The following is a 17251-nucleotide window of genomic DNA, read 5'->3' as shown; positions in this document are numbered from 1 at the left end:
ACTGTTTTTGGTAAAGAAAAAGCTCTGATCATCAGCAAATTAAGAGAATTTGCTTTAAAATTCGGGATTTTGAGGGTTGATTGTTGTTAATTTATTCAATTTTAATAATTTTCCCTCAAAATTCTAATTTGATAAGATAATCCCATTTTCAAATTTGGGAATTTTGAGATTTTAATTTTTCTTTATTATTCAAGTTGCAGAATTTTGCCTCAAAAAACCCTAATTGGACATTGTGAAGATTTGAGAGATTTTAATCAAGTTAAGATAAATATAGGTTTTTGGGAATTTTGAGCTTTTAAATGCTTTTGATTGATTATTTGATTTAAGTTACATAATTTGCCTCAAAAACCCTAATTTGGATATTGTGGAAAACTGGGATATTTTTTATCCAAATTTGGGAATTTTGAGCTTATAAATGTTCTTGATTCATTCTAGTTGCAAAATTTTCCTCGAAAAACCCTGATTTGGATATTGTGTGGAGTTCTTGGAAATCTTTCATCTGTTATGCCCCATGAAGACATTCTTCCCATCTGAATCTTGTAAAGAATCACATCTAAATGCTTTGAATCCGCAATCATGGCTGCAAGCTGAAAGAGGAAAGCTTTCAAAAGTTCCACCTCACTCTCCTTCTTCATTGTAAGCTTTCCATTTGCTATTTTGATGGTAATTTTGAATATTCAATATCGCATAATCGCTTTTGAAACGTAAATCCAATCACCCTTTGATTATAGATAGATGCATATATTCATTCTTTTGTTTAAGCTTGTAAAGGAACCAAACACACATGGACGAAGCATGCTCGTGTTCGTTCGTTTGTTTAACTTTAACTGCTCAAACGATTGAAAACAAACAATTAAATGAATGGGGTGTTCATGTTTGTTCGTTAAGAAAATGAACATGCTCATGCTGTTTATGTTTATTCGTTAACAATATAAACAAACAATTCACAGATGTAAAAGAACGAAGCTAAAACCTGTTAAAAGTAATGTGAAAAACAGTGTGTTGGCCTAAAAAGTTATTAAGAGTTAAGACTATATTAATTTGTAATGTGCCAAACAATTTAAAATGAATACATTAACGAACGTAATTGATCGAACTAAAACAAATGTAAGCTAACTTACATGAATGAATGTAAACAAGCGTTCACGTAAAAAAACTGAACGAATGAGACATGTGTTCGTGTTTGCTCGTTTAACTAAATGAACAAATTTTAAACCTATGTTATTTGCAGAGAATCTCTAATCAAAGTCCCCGATCCATCAATTCTACCATATTTTAAACCTATTGGTTATGTAGAAGTATTAGCCCAAATCCACAAAGAACTTGAATCATGCCCTCCACATGAGCGGTCAAACCTTTATTTATTGCGGTTTCAAGTCTTTAAAGGCCTCGGTGATGTTAAACCAATGAGAAGAAGCCTTAGATTAGCTTGGCTCAAAGCAAGCACGGTTCACGAACGCCTCATTTTCGGGGCATGGTTAAAATATGAAAAACGAGGTGAAGAACTTATATCGGATATACTCTCTTCTTGTGGAAAATGTGCAAACGAGTTTGGATTGATAGACATTGGTTCTGAGCTCCTGTCTGTAGCAAACACTGGTTTTCCTGATGGTGCAATGATGAATCAAACGAATTGTTTATCAGGAACCGTTTCGTTTCAAATTGGGGATGAAAAGATAGTTTGTGACAGACAAAAAATAGCGGCTCTTTCACCTCCATTTCGTTCTATGCTTAACGGGTGTTTTATAGAATCGGTTTCAGAGGTTATTGATTTGTCGAAAAACGACATTTCACCAACTGGTATGAAGGTGATTAGTGAATTTAGCTCAACGGGTGTTTTGCCTGATTTACCAACAGATCTTTTACTAGAAATCATGGTGTTTTCAAGTAAGTTTTGTTGTGAGAGTCTTAAAGATTCCTGTGATAGGAAACTTGCAACACTCGTTTTATCAAGAAACGATGCGGTTGAGCTTATGGAATATGCTCTAGAAGATAATTGCCCGGTTCTTGCTGCCTCTTGTTTGCAGGTTGCTAAATAAAGATTATTGCTAGTTGTTATTATTTATTCGGGTTTAGTTGTGTTTAGCCCACAGGTCCATTACAGGTTTGTCTAAGGTTTTTGGTTTCCTATATATTGAGTAGAGGTGAAAATTTCTATGACAACACAAAAACACGTCATAAAATTCGCTGGGTTGAGTCGTGTTCGGGTTGGTGTCCGTTGAACACGCCAACCCGCGAACATGACTCGTTTAAACACAGTCTTCAGATATTTATTTCCCAGTTTCTTTTACACAGGTTTTCCTTCAAGAACTCCCAGATTCTCTTAATGATGAACACGTAGTTGACTTGTTGACTAATGTCAACCATCTGCATAGATCGGTTATGGTGGGGTCCTCTTCGTTTTCACTCTACTATTTATTAAGCCAAGTTGCTATGGATCTTGATTCGGGGTCCGATAAAGCTGCCTGCTTTTTGGAACAATTAGCCAACTCCTCAGAAAAAAGTCAACAAAAAATGGTGGCGTGTCACATGTTGGGATGTGTGAAGTTACTCAAGAAGGAGTATAACGAAGCCGAAAGTGTCTTTCGGGCTGCATTGAGCGAAGGGCACGTTTATTCTATCATTGGCTTGACCAGAATTGGTCAAATCAAGGGTGAAAAGGTTGAATCTTATAACAAACTCAGCAAGATTATTTCAAATTACACACCTTTAGGGTGGATGTATCAAGAAAGATCGCTATACTGTGGAAATAATGAAAAAAGATTGGAAGATCTTGTAAAAGCAACAAACTTGGACCCGACTTTAACATACCCGTACATGTACCGTGCTGCTACGTTAATGAAAAAGCAAAATGTTCAAGATTCAATGATGGAATTAACAAGATTCTTGGTTTTAAGCTTACAGTTGAGTGTTTGGAACTGAGGTTTTGTTTTAATTTGGTTGTTGAAGATTATGAGTCGGATATTAGTGATGTGCAAGCGATTGTTACTATTTGTCCTGATTATAGGATGTTTGAAGGGCGGGTCCTGGCGACACAGTTTCAAACATTGGTTCGTGAGCATGTTGTAAGTTTGACAAGTGCAGATTGTTGGTTACAGTTGTATGATCGGTGGTCGGCTGTTGATGACATCGGGTCACTTTCTGTGATATATCAGATGTTGGAGTCTGAAACGGCTAAAGGGGTCTTGTATTTTAGACAGTCTTTGCTTCTACTCAGGTATATTATTATTACTATTATTATACCGTGTGCGGGCGGGCAGGCGAATCTATTACCGGTTAATCAGGTTGTAACTTATAACCGGTTCCTCTGTGAAAATGCCTAACTTGTAACTTATACATGCTATAATTGTTAGATTTCCATACGTGACAAAATTATTTTATTTTTTTAAAAATTATATAGATTAAAAAAGTATATATATGTTTTTTAACATCTCTGGCCGGTTTGGTTTACCCTGCCAGTTTCAAAACCCTAAAGCGAACCGTGAAACCTGGTTTCAAACCGTAAACTGAATCATATTACTCCTAGCCCGACCGAAGTAGCTCGGTTTGGGTGGTACGGTCGGTTTAAGAAGTTTTTGAACATCTCTAGTTGGGTTGATCCACACACGCTTTTGTCCATTTTTAATTTTTATAAAAAGTTGGCGCCTTACGTACGAAAAATGATGCCATAATGTACTGTGTCTAATTGTCATTTATTCTTGTTCTAATAAACAACTTAATCATAAAAAACAATTGTGGTGCATGCTAAATTTCTTGTTAATCTTAATTCAGGTTAAATTGTCCGGAAGCAGCGATGCGGAGTTTACAGTTGGCATGCCAACATGCATCGAGTGAACACGAACGTTTAGTTTATGAGGGTTGGATATTATATGACACAGGCCATTGTGATGAAGGGTTGAAAAAAGCCGATGAGTCTATTAAGTTGAATAGATCTTTTGAAGCCTTTTTTCTAAAAGCATATGCTTTGGCAGATTCTAGCCAAGATCCTACTTGTTCTTCAACCGTTGTAGCACTTCTTCAAGATGCTCTTAAATGCCCTTCCGACCGGCTTCGCAAAGGCCAGGTTTGAACAATCTTTATATCTAGCTGTTGACTCGTTTAGCTAAATGGGTTGATTTGGGTTGTTTTATCTTCAATGGGTCAAACGAGTTGAAAGTCCAGGTTTTAACAATCTTTATTTCTAAATTTGGCCCGTTTAACTAGATGGGTCGATTTGGATTGTTTCATCTTTAACAGGTAAAATGGGTTGATAATCCAAGATTTAGCAATCTTTATTTCTAAATTTTGACCTGTCTACCAGTATGGGTCGATTGGGGTTGTGTTTTGTCTCTAAAGGGTTAAACGGGCTGAAAGTCCAGGTTTTAGCAATCTTTATCTTTAAAGTTTGACCCGTTTACCCAAATGGGTTGATTTGGATTGTGTTTTATCTCTAGCGGGTCAAACAAGTCGAAAGTCATTTGAAGTTTATTCTAATGTATAAACAATCTTTATCCCTAAATTTTGACCTGTTTTCCTAAATGTGTCGATTTGGATGTGTTTTCTCTTTAACGGATCATACGGGTTGAAAGTCGTCTGAAGTGTATTAATGTGTAAACAATCTCTATCCCTAAATTTTGACCCATTTTCATAAATGGGTCGATTTGGGTTATGTTTTTATCTTAAATGGGTCAAACGGGTTGAAAGTCATCTGAAGTGTATTATATGTATAAACAATCTTTATCCCTGACCCGATTTTGGTTGTGTTTCAATGGGTCAAACGGGTTAAAAGTCATCTGAAGTGTATTAAAATCATAAAATGTTTAAAAACCCTTTTGATTTGCTACAGTTATCAAATTAATTATTATTTCAATGAAAGAATGGATGAAGTATTCAAGGGTCAGATCAACTTTCAGTTAACCCGACCTGTTTTGGTCAACAGTAATTAAAGATAATGATTTGGGTCTTCAAGATTTTTGTATGATTTATCATTAATATTAACTTTAACATTTGAAGACTGACACTTAAATCATTGCAGGCGCTGAACAATCTAGGAAGCGTTTATGTAGATTCCGGGAAACTAGACCTTGCAGCCGATTGCTACATTAATGCACTTAAAGTAAGGCACACACGGGCCCACCAGGGACTTGCTCGGGTTCATTATTTAAGAAATGACAAGCCTGCTGCTTTTGAGGAGATGACAAAATTAATTGAGAAGGCGCGGAATAATGCGTCTGCATATGAAAAGAGATCCGAGTATTGTGAACGTGAGCAAACAAAGATTGATCTTGAAATGGTCACTCGTTTGGATCCTCTTCGGGTTTATCCTTACAGATATCGCGCAGCAGGTTCTTTTGGTCATTTACTTTTGAACGGCTGGTTAAATAAAAAAAGGAGCCTAAAAGGAAACTTGTTAAACGGGTCAAAAGTAGGGGTAAATGAGCCAAGCTGCTAGTGAGCTACTTGAGATTGGCTCTCTAAAGAGTCGAGCCAAAGCTTAAAAGAACTTCACTTATCGAGCTTGTGCTGAGTCGCGAACCTAACCAGGCTTGTTATATAAGTTTTGTTTAATATATTATATATAAAGTTATTATAAAAGTAACTAAATGGTATATATTATGTTATCTAGAAAAGTTATAATTAAAATATATATGTAATAAAAACTTATAATAAACAAAGCCAAACCCGTGCTTGAAAAACTACTAACAAGCTGAGGTCGAGCTTTGGAATAGAGCTTGAAACGAGCCTAGCTTGAGCTTGAGCCTAGTTGTGCTCGGCTCGACTCATTTACACCTCTAGTCAAAACATGTAAATATCTGGTACAGGTCGGGTTAGGTTGTTGACCGACACACGTTTTGTTGAATAATTACCATGTCAGATACGAAACCCCTTAAATTTTTTTTATATTCTTGTGGGGCCCACTTAAAATTCGGTTGTGGTCAAATTTCAGTCTTGATGGACAATCATAAGGAGAAAGAAGCAATAGCCGAGCTATCAAGGGCGATTGCATTCAAAGCAGACCTACATTTATTGCATTTACGGGCAGCGTTTCATGAACATATTGGGGATGTTTTGGGTGCCATGCGGGACTGCCGGGCTGCCCTGTCTTTTGACCCGAACCATCAAGAAATGCTTCAACTTCGAAGCCGTGTAAATTGCCAAGAACCCTAATTATAAAACAAATTAGTGAGTTCATATGCATGCAATGTTACACAAAGATAGGTTTTTTGGTTTGTGTATGCTGAAATGAGTATTGTAAGTTGTCAACATTAATGTTTGTGCATTAATATGTGTTAAATCTTGTAAGTTGTAAGCGTTAGTGTTTTGGTCCATGTGATTTTTGCCATTTAATCCATTGTTTGCTTTAAAAATAATCCCCTTAATTAAATCATGTTATTTTTTTGCCAAAAAATAGAATACAAAACTTGGTGTGTCCACCATTTCATCACAATCTCATGACACTTTGACTTGAACTTTATTTTATTGACTTTTAACAAACTAATAATAATGTGTAGGATAGGATTATGAAATGTATCCTGTTGTTCGGCCCAGCCATATGTTAGGTTAATAACAAAAATTAGGTTGATATCATATGTTGTTTAGGTAAAAACTACCTTTTGCATATACAAATAGAATCAACAAATATTATAAAGGCCTGTTAACTTCTTTAAACTCAATTTAGTTTAAGCAAAATTAACTTACTCGGAGGACTGCGTTCATGATATTAGTAAGTTTGACAAGCTCATTAACGAAAAAAACACTAAAAATTATTCCTAGTAACAACAATAATAATTTATGTTTTTATAAATTATAACAAAAGAAAGTTTTAAAGTTTTGGTGATAGGAAGTCTTGAGTTCTCAAGCAGAGACCTGAGTTCGATTCTCATTTTTGTCACTTTGGGTGGCAGCTAAGGATTTGAGTCAGACCTTGCGAGGTTGTCAGTTTGGATCCCAAACCCACCTGGTTTTTGGTCCCACCATGTGTTACGCCAGAGAGTTATGCTCTTGTGGCGACACAATGACTGTCAAGTGACAGTCGACGGTATGGTTTCTTAGGGGAACGTCTAAGCCAAACTTTGAAGCTAGCGTGGACCCAATTAAAGCAACGTAGTGTGGCCAGAGCAGGATAACGAGGCTCTCCAAGATGGCCTAAACATAAAAAAGAAATTCTCTAAAAAACATTTAATTAATGTATATGTTGAACATTTTGGTAATATTTATTTTGGATTGAGTTATTCTACAATGACCAACAAAAATGAGAAGGAAAAAAAGGCGTAATTGATTGACATGTGTCAAGTGAGGACCAAAGGTAAAAGGGTATAAAAGTAATTTTTCTCTCTATACATGCAAGTCACATATCAATTCCCCCATCATTTTAAAACATCTATAACTTTTTCATATAATATTAGTTTTTAAAACAAAAATCACTATAATAACAATCGTTTTTTATTGTTAATATGAGTATGACTTTGTTATATAAAAATTAAAAAAAAATACGTCATTGTGTCTTTTCGTCATTGTGTTTGTCTGTTTGTTATTGTGTTTTTTTCATCATTGTGTCTTTCAAATCATAATAGTGTTTTTTTAAATGCTAATAATACGGTTGTAATAATACGTAAATATAATGATAAAATAACAACAAATTATCTAATACATAAAACAGCATGATGAATACATGTTACACAATCACATGAAACGTAATACACAACGATGAATACATATAACACAATGACCTGAAACGTAAAACACAATAGTAAATACATATAACATAATGACCTGAAACGTAAAACACAATGGAAACTACATATTCCACAATAGCATGAACGTAATACACAATGACTAAAACAAAATGTTAAGTAGAAAGACAAATTATGAGCACAAAGACACAATGACAAACAAAAAGACACAATACGTAATCTTTGTTTTAATTGTTATCTTTAATATAAGTATCAATTGATAACACAATGACCAAAATCTATAACACAATTCATAGAAAAATCCAATTAAAATCATAATGAACCATCAAAAAACAATATAAAAAACCCACTAATTTTTATTTTTTTTATATAACAATATGATAATAATATTAAAGATAAAAAACACTTGTTATTATGATGAATTTCTTTTTTAAAAAATAATGTTGCATGAAAAAATTATTAATTTATGTTTTTCTCATCAATTTATTTTTTAAAATTAATAAGTATAAGATTATTAAGATTATTGGATTAGATTTATTCTTTATCTTTATCAGTTTTGTTTTTTTTTATATTTTAACTTTACCATGTTATCTTCCTGAAGACAAAATGTAATTCCCAAACTGACTAATGAAAGTCAAAATTGGGGTTTTAGTAGCTCCAACATTCTTACGTGTTCTTCCTGCCGCAATATTAATATTAATATTATTATTATACTCCTCCTCCATTGATGGACTTGTGGTGTCAGCGTGTATGATCGCATACAATGAGGGTGGTGCTCCTGCTGTTCTTCAGTCTCCGGAGTGTGCTGCCGAATGGCTCCAATCTCTCAAATATTCCACTAAAGTTTGTCAATTTGCCAGTCTTCAAGGGCATAGGAAGTACCAAGAGGATCGGGTTGCCTGTAATCTTGGTATACGCTTACCTTTAATCGGTAAGAACAGTTTAAACAACGTGATTTCGTGGTGTTTTGATAAATGGGTTGTGTTTGCGGGTTGACGGGTCGAACCGACACAAACCCGGATGGTTTTACATCATCTTATCAGCTCTTGGTATTTACAAATAATACTGTGAAAGTATGTATATATAATTAAATGTTGATGATGAATGAAAAAGGTTACGTTTACACGATTGCAGGGAAAGATGAAATAAATGAAGCTAAGGTCGATTTACTTGCATTATTTGATGGTCATGGAGGTGTAGAAGCGAGTGAAACGGCTAAACAACACTTGCTAGATTACTTTCTCGTTCATTTCATTGCAGGTGCTTTCAAAAAAGAATCAAATCTTGATAATCATCATGATTTAATCACATCAACACAATGGTAAGCTCCATGAAGTGATCATAGGATCAATGATTATTTTATGGTTAAATTAATTGAAGGTTGAAAAATGAGCGGGCTAGACAGGATGGATAAATGTTAAGCTCAAGCTCGGTTCGTAATAAGCTTGACCGAACTCGTGGCTCATCGAGCCAACTCGCTCATTTAAAGATAAGTACTCAGTTTTACATTTTTACACATTAATATATATATATAAAAATTAAAAAAAAAACACCTCAATATCTTTAATCCAAAATGTAGAATTTATACTTTAAACATATTAAATTTGTGTTATACTTTTAGGTTATAGTTTGTACATATTAAAATTTATATTTTTATTTAAACGAGCCAATGAACCAGCTAAACAAGCCTAACGAGCAAGCCAACGACCTAATTTTACCGTGGCTCAGCTTGGCTCGTTTACGAACGAGCCAATTTCGAGCGAGCCTCGAGTCTTTTAAACAACACTATGTGTAAATATGTACAAATTGCTGCCACTAAGATTTGTGGTTGGTCAACTTGTTTCTTTGACTTTGGTGTAGTTCTCATGGAGTTTTACTAGCAATTGATGACAAATCTTTACATGAAATCTTGGAAGAAGCAGTATTGGGCGCGATTCGCGATATTGATCGGAAATTTTCAATGGCAAGTACTGTAATTAACTTGTTCTTCAAGATTTTATTAAAGCCAATCTCTTAATGATGCATTCTTTATTTGTTATGAGAATGCAGGAAGCATATAAGAAGAAATATAGCGCGGGATCAACGGCTAGTGTTGTTCTTTTGTTGAATGATGAAGAAGTGCTAGTTGGAAATGTTGGTGATTCTAGAGTTATCTTGTGTTCAGGTAAGACCCCGACCCCACTTACATAGGTGCTGTTTGTTTTTTCAAAGGTAAAATGTCTGCAGTCTGTGGACTACATCTGCAGGCATCTGTAGCAGATGAGGTGGACCAAACCTCTGTAGTCTGCAAAAAGAAGACTGTTTTTTAACGTCTGCAGACTGCTAAAATAAAAGAGAAAATTTTAAATAAGCTGAAATTTAGATAAAAAAGTCATTCAACATCAAAATTTTAATAATAGTCAAAGAACACTGAAATAATATTCCATAATTGGTGGTAGATGGGATGTGTTAAGTAAAACACCATTGTTGTCATACGCTTTTACATCAATTGTACCTATAGTGTTATACACGAACCAAAGAAGGTTGCCATTTTGTAAACGAAGGTCTTTAACAACTTGATTCCATCCATCGTGTAAACACATAGTCTCCATATTCAACTTTGATTCTTACTTCCCAGCTGTGGCGTTCATCAAAACACATTTTAAATACTCCAGCTTGAAGTTGGCCATCAAAGCAGGATTGCACTGTTTCTTTTGATATGGCCTGTCAAGAATGATCAATTATGAGTTGCATTAACATGTTAATTAAACTTAAATATAAAAATCCAAGTAATATTAAATACCCAAACGTCCTTCATGTCTTCTTGATTGTAGTATACTGAAGCTTGCCGAATAACAGTTTCCCAATACTGCTCACACGGTCATCTAATTGTCCACTGCAATTCATCTTCACTTTTAACAAATATAACAATTTCTTTACGAACAATATTTAACTCATTCATTATGTTATCCCATCCATTCACCACACATTTTTTCCCATATACTTGTAATGCAACGTTCCATTTGAAAAGGCTGTTATGCTCAATGTTGATGGTACGAGGAAAAAGTTTGAAATTGCCACAATCAAGTCCTACCAACTTTGTTGGCAGTTCCTGCAATAATAATATAGGTTGCAATGACATATTAAAATATTTAACATACTAGTAAATAAAAAGTATTTAAGATGTGAAATTGTTATAAAATGTACCAAAAGTGGATCTTCAGGATTTTCAACGACAAAGAAAGATTTTGTCATGCTCACACACTTTCAAACCGTGACTGTGAAAAAAACAAAGAATGTTATTTGACATCAAACAATAAAAGCTCACATAACGTAAATTCATTTCAATGTAAAAATCGTCTGGAAAATAAATGGATTATCACATCAATCGTGTATGAAATACATAAACCGTAATTCCATACACAAGTAAGACTTAACCATCAATCGTTTTTAGAAATTCATTAAAAACCTAAACAACAAAGAAAACAATAATCCATCAACATTCCATGTTCAATCAAAAAAGGCCAGGAAATTCTTTTGTGAAAAAACAAACACGCGCACGTGCAGACGTTTAGCTTTGCAGATTGTTTGTTTTCCGGACGACATTTCGCTCTCTTTTTCGCGCAAACATGAACTACCCACTTCTCAAATCTTCTAACATATTCTCAAATTCTTTCATTCCATCAGCTCTTTCAAACCCTAGCCCCCTTTTCTTCAAAACGCAATTCCCGTCACCCCCTGCCCCCTCCACCTCCAATGCACTACCGCCACCTGCCTCCTCCACCTTCGGCCAGCTGTCGCTCCTCCACCCCAGCCTCCTCCGCCCGTTGCCTCCTTCGCCGTAAATCGAGCGTAAACCACAAACCATACTATTTCTTGTCCATGATCTATCAACAAGGTAAGCTTCTTTGTCCATTTAACCTCAATAGATTAATTAGTCAATTGATTGAACATGGAATGTTGATGGATTATTGTTTTTATGCTGTTTAGGTTTTTTAATGAATTTCTAAAAACGATTAATGGTTAAGTCTTACATGTGTATGGAATTACGGTTTATGCATGTCATACACGATTGACTTGATAATCCATTTATTTTCCAGACGATTTTTACATTGAAATGAATTTGCGTTATGTGAGCTTTTATTGTTTGATGTCAAATAACATTCTTTGTTTTTTTTCACAGTCACGGTTTAAAAATGTGTGAGCAAATGTTTCTTTGTCGTTGTTGAAAATCCTGTAGATCCACTTTTGGTACATTTTATAATAATTTCATATCTTAAATACTTTTTATTTACTAATATGTTAAATATTTTAATATGCCATTGCAACCTATATTATTATTACAGGAACTGCTAACAAAGTTGGTAGGACTTGATTGTGGCAGTTTCAAACTTTTTCCTCGCGCCATCAACATTGAGCACGACAGCCTTTTCAAATGGAATGTTGCATTACAAGTATACGGGAAAAAATGTGTGGTGAATGGATGGGATAACATAATGAATGAGTTAAATATTGTTCGTAAAGAAATTGTTTTATTTGTTAAAAGTGAAGAATTGCAGTGGACAATTAGATGCCCGTGTAAGCAGTATTGGGAAACTGTTATTCGGCAAGCTTCGGTATACTACAATCAAGAACATGAAGGACATTTGGGTATTTAATATTACTTAGATTTTTATATTTAAGTTTAATTAACATGTTAATGCAGGTCATTCTTGACAGGCTATATCAAAAGAAGCAGTGCAATCTCGCTTTGATGGCCAAACTTCATGCTGGAGTATTTAAAATGTGTTTTGATGAACGCCACAGCTGGGAAGTAAGAATCAAAGTTGAAGATGGAGACTTTGTGTTTGCTGATGGATGGAATCAAGTTGTTAAAAACCGTCGTTTACAAAATGGCAACCTTCTTTGGTTTCTGTATAACACTATAGGTACAATTGATGTAAAAGCATATGACAACAATGGTGTTCTACTTAACATATCCCATCTACCACCAATTATTGAATATTATTTCAGTTTTTGACTATTATGTAAATTTCAATGTTGAATGGCTTTTTTATTTAAATTTCATATTATTTAAAAATTTCTGTTTTATTTTAGCAGTCTGCGAACGTTAAAAAACAAACAGTCTTCTTGCAGACTGCAGAGGTTTGGTCCACCTCTTCTGCTACAGATGTGGTCCGCAGACTGCAGACATTTTATCTCTAAAAAAACAAACAGCACCATAGTGTTTTGATTTTTATTTTTATTAAAGTGATTATTGTTACTTCAAGAATTAAAATCAGATAATCACTTGGTTTGTGTTTGGTTAAATCGGCAGGGTATGCTGAACAATTGACTCATGATCATCATCCCGATAGAGATGATGAACGGGCCCGAATCGAAGGGGCAGGTGGATTTGTTCTTGATTGGGATGTGCCACGTGTCAATGGCATTTTGGCCGTTTCTCGAGCCATTGGTGATGTTTCTCTTAAAAGGTGAGCCTTTAAAGCCTTCACTCAAGTTTTATAAAATGAGATGTCATGTTAAACATTTTAAAAACTTAATTGCATCTTTAGTAAAACTTATTTACCAAAATGGTGGTTGTAAACTTATTTTGTATTTTTTTAACCAACATATTAGGAGTTTGTTAATCTTTTTTTTTTTAAATTATTTTGTTATACTTCTTTTTAATTTTTTTTTTCAATCAATCTAATATTGTTTTTAATTTGATCAACCCATTTATAGTTCTTTTTATTTTTACCAAATCATTATAATTATTTTCGTTTATTTTTTTTTCAATCAGCTCGTGTTAAAAAACAGATAATGGATGGAATAAAAGAATAAAAACGAGTTCCTAGTACGTTTGTTAAGAAATACATAATAAAGTTAACCAACACCATTTTGGTAAATACACATGGAGTCTATTGAACTATGCAATAATGTCCATTTATATAGATCTGTCCACCCAAAAGTGATATAATGACCATAATGCCCTTCATTTTTATAAAAAATTTTGGTCGGATTCGGTTAGGTATGGTGTGATTGCTGAACCAGAAGTGGTGAGCTGGCGAAACATAACTGCTAAAGATAAGTATTTGGTGGTTGCAAGTGATGGTGTTTTCGAGAGTTTGACACCTGAAAATGTTTGTCAACTTATTGAAGATGAAGATACTCAAGAAAATGTTTCCTCATATGATAGATTTCCCTTTTTACCCTCGTTTTCATTGGCAAACTGCATTGTGAAGACAGCATTGGAGAGGGGTAGTACTGATAATTTAAGTGCTATTGTGGTTCCATTGGCACAGGCATGCGGTAAAGCCCTGGTGCACAAGGATGAGTTGTGACAGTACTTAGGGTTATATAAGATCAAACTTGATATAGTCATTAAAAAGATATAGTGTTGATTATTTTGAAAGTTATAGCAAGTGTAATGGTTAAAACTGTATTAAACTTTTATAAGTATAGCAGCTTTTTATGTAATTTTATAACTTTCTATTTCTGATATATGATATCGTCGTCTACAAGTCACTCTTGCCCACACGTGTTGCAAGAGAAGATTGGTTAAGCCGAGATAGTTGGGTGATCCGAACGTCTTGCTAACAAAAGTACATGTAGCATTATCATGGATATTTGTCTTTGGAGGGTCATATTTATATGCAATCTTGCACGCCATATAATCGCTTATTTAGAGGCAATCTTGCACACCATCTAATCACTTGAACCGTGCCATACTGCATTCAAGGCTCATGCAATGATATTAACGTCCATCGCATCTTTTTTTAATGATGTATCGTGAGGTGATCACCAAATATGAGTTATGTGAATGATCGGGAAAATAACATGGCATATTATCTCGATGATGACATATTTTTTTTCATGTGCTACCTTTATCAAGTCGATAATTTCTCCACAACTTCAGAACACACAGTTCACTCAACATCAAGAAGCCATTAGAAAATATGTTGAACACACAAGTTGTTCCCTCAACATCAAGAAGCCATTAGAAAATATGTTGAACGAGAGATTGGAGTTCTACAAGCTCGTTTTGCATTTCTTCGACACCCATTTCTTGTGTGGGAAAAAGGATATTATGATCCATCCAAATTTCTATTTGACCGTTCTATAACCGATAACGAAGAAGCTCTACCGAAGACGATGAACAACCTTTTCAACACTTTACTCAACAGATTGCATACTTATCAAGTTATATGGCTAATAGGGCATGACTTTGCAAAAAAGTTCATAACGCTCTAAAAAATGATCTAAATGAGCATATATGACAAAATTCTAACATTGAATTATGTAATTTCCCTTTTTTTAGAACTATAAATTTATATTTCATGCCAAGATAGTAACTTAAATTATCTATGTTATTAAATATGCTTAATGAATGTGAAATATATTTTATCCAACTTATTATTTTTTATATCTAAAATTTTGGGTTTAGTTGGGTTGTATAGGTGGAAAAGAGAGAAAACAATTTTTTTAATGAATAGTTTGGTTGTGTTTTTTAGATTGGGTTAGGCTGTGAATGAAAGTAGTTTTAAGAGCATTCGCAGTAGCCTCTTCAATACTCATTAACAAGCTCATATCTAAATTATAAGGGAATAATGAAAAAAATATGTTATTTGATTGCTAAATCAGATCCCAATCTTTGAAACTTTTAGGAGAAACAACACTACTCTCTCATAGTTGAGGGGTTAGTGTTTACCCAAAAAGCATTTTCTAATATTTTTTAGTTAGTTTTTTTTGGAGTGAAAGAAAATAGATAATAATAAAACTTTGATGAATAGAGAAAATGATGATTATTAGTGACGGTTTCGAAAAAATGGAGGATAAATTTAGAAAATAATGATTTTTAGTTGTATTTGAGATTTTGAGGGCTGAGCAAATGTAGCTTAAGATATTTTAATGAATTTTGGTATTATTGTTATTATTATTATTATTTGTATTTTTATGAATTGAATAATGTAAGATTTTTAAGATTATAAATTTCATTTGAAAAGTTTATATATTCACACAATTATAAGTGGAGAAAGGGCTGACTAATCAAAATAAAGTTAATAAAAAGATCATATGTTGTACTATGCTCAGTTGCTCGTAAATGAGTAAAAGTCGGTGAACCAATTAGCACCGAGCATAGTTCGGTTCTGTTCGGTTTTTAGGTAAAACCGAAACCGAAGTCCTCGGTTTTTATAATATACAAACCGTTTGGTTTCGGTTTTTCGGTTTATTTTGGTTCGGTTATAGTCGGGTTTTTTTTTTTCAATTATGTGTAAACATTGCAAAAAAATTTAGAAATGAAGATGATGACTTTAAGCTTGTAAGAATGTATTTGAGTACCACAAATATATTAAATACAAAAACCAAAAATAGACACACGTTAACAAAGTTCTTAATAAATAAACACTAAAAGTTCCTAATTTTTATTCATCATCCTGTTCATATTCAAAGTTTAGTCTTAGTCTTCATCATTTTCATAATCTTCATCACCATCAATCGGTTCGGTTCGATTTTTTTCGGTTCTTTTAAAAATGGAAAACCAAACCGAAACCGAAAATTCGGATTTTCAAAAATACAAAAAATTGACCGTCGGTTAATGTTTCGGTTCGGTTAATTTGGTTTTCTGCTCACCCCTAGAACCAATTAGGTTGCCCGCCTTTAATTTACCTAAGCTAATGCATCTTTTCTTTTTTACTTCCACCTAAGCTATTTAAGCCAACCGTTTGAGATTTATACTCCCAATTGGAGTAGTTTAAGGTCAAACAACATGTGACACAATCGATTAGTCGTCAATAGTAGTTTACCCATCCAAGTGAATAACAAATATGATACATAATCTTGAATTATTGCCTTTTTAAATTAGATTATATAAACAGTTATGATATAAAAATGATTTATATACACTACGTTAATGAAGAAAACTTCGGGCTTATGTATGATACTTTAATGGTGACCATTTAATCATGATATCACTAAAGACAGATTGATGAGAATATGATCACAGTTTGTCACATGACCCCATAATTGTAATTCTCGAAACCAGAATCCACATTTGAAGAACTTAACGTAAACTTTATTGTATCGTAAGAATGCTACAAGTTGACAAAAATGACTAACATAATCAACCTCATTACATGAATACATACACCAATATGTTATCAATAAACACAATGAGAACCATAAAGCATACGCCGACAAACACATTTCATAAACTATGAAACGTCACACACACGTTCATTAAACCAAAACGTTAAATAACAAATTCATAATAACATAACGTATGGACTTAAATTGCCATTATTGTATACACAAAGGGGTAACATAGCTTCACCCCCTTTGATTTCAAAATCATCAACAACAAACACACATGAATATATGATATCATCAATAATCAAAAGGGTTTAGCAGTTTCTCCGACGAATTTAGTTATTAAGCTTTTCGACGAACGAGTTAGCCGTCTGCCGACAATCACACGAACTAGGGCACCAAATTCACCATAAATCACGGCAGGCATTGTAATTTTAATTAAACGCACCGATAATCATTTTACGTCATTTTTCGATTCCAATTTCATGTCCGCAATCGAAACCCTAACTTCCGCGTATTGTTTTCTATCG

The 17251-nt window shown here is 33.8% G+C and overlaps 1 protein-coding gene and 1 pseudogene across 2 annotated transcripts; both read left to right on the top strand.

Annotated features, from left to right (window-relative positions):
• Positions 1–317: 317 nt before the first annotated feature.
• Positions 318–6207, top strand: LOC143601242 (ETO1-like protein 1; annotated as a pseudogene). The gene is made up of 6 exons (XR_013147622.1): positions 318–636; positions 1232–2027; positions 2296–3217; positions 3772–4063; positions 5015–5324; positions 5927–6207. The product of XR_013147622.1 is annotated as an ETO1-like protein 1 (transcript).
• A 2093-nt stretch (positions 6208–8300) lies between these two features.
• Positions 8301–13980, top strand: LOC143601772 (putative protein phosphatase 2C 51). The gene is made up of 6 exons (XM_077079083.1): positions 8301–8604; positions 8808–8994; positions 9534–9640; positions 9727–9837; positions 12970–13126; positions 13663–13980. The coding sequence occupies exons 1-6, from the start codon at positions 8301–8303 to the stop codon at positions 13973–13975; spliced, it is 1179 nt and encodes a 392-aa protein (XP_076935198.1). The 3' UTR covers positions 13976–13980.
• Positions 13981–17251: the final 3271 nt, after the last annotated feature.

This window comes from Bidens hawaiensis, unplaced genomic scaffold, assembly GCF_021521415.1.
Source record: "Bidens hawaiensis isolate Kalapana, Puna unplaced genomic scaffold, B.hawaiensis_p1.1 tig00001960_1, whole genome shotgun sequence".
Lineage (NCBI taxonomy): Eukaryota > Viridiplantae > Streptophyta > Magnoliopsida > Asterales > Asteraceae > Bidens > Bidens hawaiensis.
The sequence above is the reverse complement of the archived record's forward strand: the minus strand, read 5'-3'. Positions and strand labels throughout refer to the sequence as shown.